We start from the raw sequence: 4,441 nt of genomic DNA, 5'->3' as shown, positions 1-4,441 counted from the left end.
TTGGTATCTTGACGGAATAAGCAACGGAACATACAAACGCTCCCCTTTTATATCATACAGAGCAACCCACAGCGAGATAGTTGTGCATTCAAATATCGATGTGAGCCTGTATTTAGTCTAATTTAATAATTAGCACCAGGTTACCATTAATTTAAAGTATTGTGATTAACGTCGCGGTATTATATCGTACGTACCTGTAACTTGAACACTTTTCTTGTTATCCGGTCGAAACAAACATAATAAAAATTTGCAAATTTCAAGACACCGATATTTTCGATATCCTACACGATATTTCCAGCCATACTCGGGGATTCTGTTATCGGCCTGGTTGGATTTTCATGGAGCCGTGACGCGCGAACAAATTTCCTAGATTGGCCGGTAAAGCCCTGCGAGGGTTAATCGAATCGTGGCCACCATTACGCTTCGTTATCCAGTGGTGGGCATCATAATGCACGCGGCTACGAGCGGAAAAATCACGCGGCGACTTGGTTGACGATGCGACGTTAAACCAACCTCGATAAACCGAGTAAAGGGAACACGACCTATTGCGTCACGACCATTGCCGACCCTTGCTCGCAGGGGTGGAACGGATTAACAGTGGACAGGCGAAACTGGCAGCCGAAAGTAACAAGTACGGATCATCGGTCAAAAGTGCATGACGAAATCGAACTGAATTTTATCGGTGCAACGTGACTCTGTTGGAACAACTTTCTTCAACGAGATACGCGAATAGTTGTGACGCGGTATTTTCGACTGGGAAATTGGCAAATTTGGCGATTAGACGCCAATTTTGAAATTACGTATAAATCGTTAATTACAAATGCAAGTTAGAGGACGAAGATACATCGAATTAAAGTAAACGTAAGTTGAATTAGGAGAGTCATTTTGGAGATAAGCGTACGTGGAATGATTTGAATTAGGAGATAATAAATGTTAAAGAAAGATTGAGATTAGACGATAACGAGATTCGAATATTTCGTATTAGAGAACGTAATTCACATTCCTGATCGCACGTTCTTCGTCTATTTCATCGGCGTCACATCTCCAACAGATTCCATAGTAAGATAAATTGCATTTATCGAGAAGGATTTTTCCAAAATCCTCGATGGAAGCATGTACATACGTGTATAGCGTAAACTTTGTAAAATTACTTTCCTCTAATTGTATTTAGAAAGTAGAAAGTACACGATTATTATAATATACAACTAAAACGCGGAAAGCTGATTTATCGTAGAAAGAAGGAGGAGAAACACGTTAAACATGGAAGCACGATGTTCATCGATGGAAATTGGACGACACGGCTCGCGTTTCGGTTAGTTGATCTTAAACCGCGAGCTTGTAATCACCGGATATTGGTAGAGGGAGGGGGGAGAGGGTGAATCGGGGAAACGTAAAACGGACGAAGCGGCCAGGCTTCGCAAATGTTTCCAGGCTTCGATCAAATGACGTAATTGAACGGAAATAACGCGTACCACCGGCCAAATCTCCCATCTGTTTACAATGAGCCGCCGTTTTGTCATTAGGCTAATTATCGACGCTGCTCGGACGTTCGACGAATCTGTCGAAGACATGGACATCGATTCGAAATTATGTAACCGATGCAACGTAATTATATGAAAATCATGCCTCTATTTTTTATTTTGTACTTCCAAAATTGAAAATACAAGCTCGAGGTTAATGTAAACGGTTCTACTGTTTTTTGAGAAACCAGTCGTATGTCACGTCCCGAGCCGAACCCGACCTTTATCCTTTATCCTTTATTCTTTAACTTAACCTTGGCCTTATAGTTCGTCAAAATAAGAATTGCCAAGCTCCGTCATTATATCTTTATTTGTATTATAATATTTTTGTAAAGTAATCCAGCGACTGGCTAAAATAAAAGATGATAAATCAGCTATAACACGATCGATCCTCGCGATTCTACTTTCCTAATGTTTCACCGATACAACTATCTTTTTCTTGTAATTTCGCTGTGCAACTTTATTCCGAATCATCGAGTCGGAGCAAGTTGCACGATTAGTGCGGAATTCGCGGGTAGCCACAAGTTTCTCGATTGTTCGACAGGAATCGAATTGTTGGGTGTCTCTCGAAGGGATTTTAAGTGAATCAGGACGCGGTGCACGCGAAAAGGGTAAACGAGAAATTGCAACACGACGCGACCAAGGAGGTCTTCTCCCAGTCACGGTATCCATTGTTTCCGGTACAAAGGGGGCCAACGCAATGAACGGGTCGACGGTAAGAGACGCTCGTCGAGAATCGAGAAGTCCATTGTTCCATCTTGGGGCCGCGAAGAGACGTGGCCTCTCAAAAATTTCACCCCTCGAAGCCACTCGGCCATCTCGAGTGACCAAAGCTCACGAAATATTTCCACGCCTCGAGTTTTTCATGCTTTCGCAATACCGAGAAGACGTATCGTTGAAAGATTTGTTTCTTTTCTCTTTTTTCCTTTTTTTCGTCTAAATCATGCTGTGAAACGATCTTTTTTACGCATTTACGCCATCTCTATTTTATCGGATTGTTCCAAATTCAAATTCGATGCCCCTGCGATGAGTCACAAGTCGACGAACGTGTAGATATATATAACGAATAATTACGATTTCGAAAATATTCAAGATGCACGAAGCATCGCTTTAGCAGTATCACTTTTTAAGCCAATTTGTAGTTTCGTTTACAAGTAATTCGTATCACGTAAAAGATTTCGATTGCGTACAATGATGAGACAATATTGTATACGTATATAACGATAACGATTCGATCCACTGTATCGTCGCTGATTTTACGATCTACAGGTCTTGATCCAAATTACATGCGGAAGTTGTTGTGCCGCCATCGGCATGTCAAACTTTTCAGGAGGACTTCCACGCGATATAGCAAGTGTGTTGGCGACTTTTGTTGCTGTTTCTTGAAGTTAATACGAATTTTTTTGTCCTAACTCTTTTCCCTCGTTGGATATCGGAAATGGATTTTGAAGAATCCTTTGAAAGGAACTCGGTAGAGCGTTATCATCGTGAAACATTTTGGAAGATGAATTGTGTCCTTTCGAAATTTGTACATATAGTCTCTTTGGCTTTGTTCGTACCACGAATTTGCGTAAAAATTTGATTATATTATTTTGTTGCATAAAATACAACGATTGTTATATTATAATGTATTATCCCCTCAGCCCCCTTCTAGTCGCGGTCCGTTCGGACCGCGATGAAGCTGCTCTAGGCCGCCTGACCGCCATCCCCCTCCATCGCGTTATGCTACAAGGGTGAGAGTTTCTCTTTCTCTCCCTTTCTGCCCGCTGCTTTGCGAGCATAACTCGCTCGCGGAAGAGGAGGACGCCTCGTATTCCTGCGACCCGCTCAGCATCGCTTCTACGATCGCCGAGATCGCTTCTACAATTTTTCGCCTATGCCGTGACGTAGGGTGTAGCGGAACAGCTGCACCCTACCCTACCAAGCTGGGCAAAACTCCAACGTGCGCCGTGTCCCTGCCCTCCTCGCAGTGGTGACAGATGTCTGTCGTCTCCCGTCCGATTTTTATCAGGTACTCGCCAAACACGCCATGACCCGTGAGCACTTGAGTCATCCTGTAGGCGAGGGGGAGGCCGCGGCGGCTTCTCCATGTCTCCCAATTTGGGAGGACTGCCTCCGCATCTCGATGTTCGCCTTCCTCGTTGATCAGCTGGGATCGCCACTGGTCCCACGCGGCGTTCTCGGCCGTTCCTAGGTCGTTTGGGGCCCTCTGCTCGGTTGAGTCCTCTACCGGGTCCCACACTCTCATGTGGGTGTATCTCCTCTTGAGCGCCAAAGCCCGAAGCTTCCACGGGGGAGACGCGGCCAGAACAGTCACTGACGCGTGGGACATCATTCGGTATCTCCTGACGATTCTGATGACGGTTACTCTGTGCAACCTCCTGAGGAGCAGGATGCTGCGACGACTCGCCATCAGATTGTCCGCCCAAACCGGAGCCCCGTACATCACTCGGGATCGAACGAGGCCCTCGTATAGTCGGCGCGACTCCAGCCTCGCCGATATTCGACAGCAGGTCGCACAAGGCGTTGATGCCGCCGACACCTTCGGAATCGGGGAGTCAAAGTGCGGCTCGAACGTCCACTGGCTGTCAATGACGAGACCCACGTATTTCATCCGCGATCTCACCCCGACGGATTCGCCCGCCATGCTTATGCTCAAATCGGGCGGAGGAGTCCCTCGCCTGTTCTTGTCGTAGAACCAGATGGCCTCCGACTTCGCAGGGGAGACCCTCAGGCCCAGTTAGTGCACAGCACGAATCACGCAGGCCGTTGCGATTTCACCGATGCGCAACGTCTCGTGCCACCCGCGACCCCCGACCAAGACCAGAGTGTCGTCCGCGTAGCATACCATGGCCGCACCCGGAGGCAGCGGGCAACGCAGTATCTCGTCGTACGCGATGATCCACAGGATCGGTCCCAAC

General features: G+C 46.5%; 1 protein-coding gene across 1 annotated transcript; it reads right to left on the bottom strand.

Annotated features, from left to right (window-relative positions):
- Positions 1-3,432: 3,432 nt before the first annotated feature.
- LOC117208051 lies at positions 3,433-4,167 on the bottom strand. Its single transcript, XM_033448879.1, has one exon. It carries the CDS (start codon positions 4,165-4,167, stop codon positions 3,433-3,435), a length of 735 nt encoding a protein of 244 aa, XP_033304770.1.
- Positions 4,168-4,441: the final 274 nt, after the last annotated feature.

Source organism: Bombus bifarius, unplaced genomic scaffold (assembly GCF_011952205.1).
Source record: "Bombus bifarius isolate JDL3187 unplaced genomic scaffold, Bbif_JDL3187 scf7180000008050, whole genome shotgun sequence".
NCBI lineage: Eukaryota > Metazoa > Arthropoda > Insecta > Hymenoptera > Apidae > Bombus > Bombus bifarius.
Note: the sequence above shows the minus strand (reverse complement) of the source record. Positions and strands in the feature narration are given on the sequence as shown.

Coding starts and splice junctions, on each gene's coding strand:
- LOC117208051 (XM_033448879.1), bottom strand. CDS start 4,167: ATGGCGGGCGAATCCGTCGGGGTGAGATCGCGGATGAAATACGTGGGT.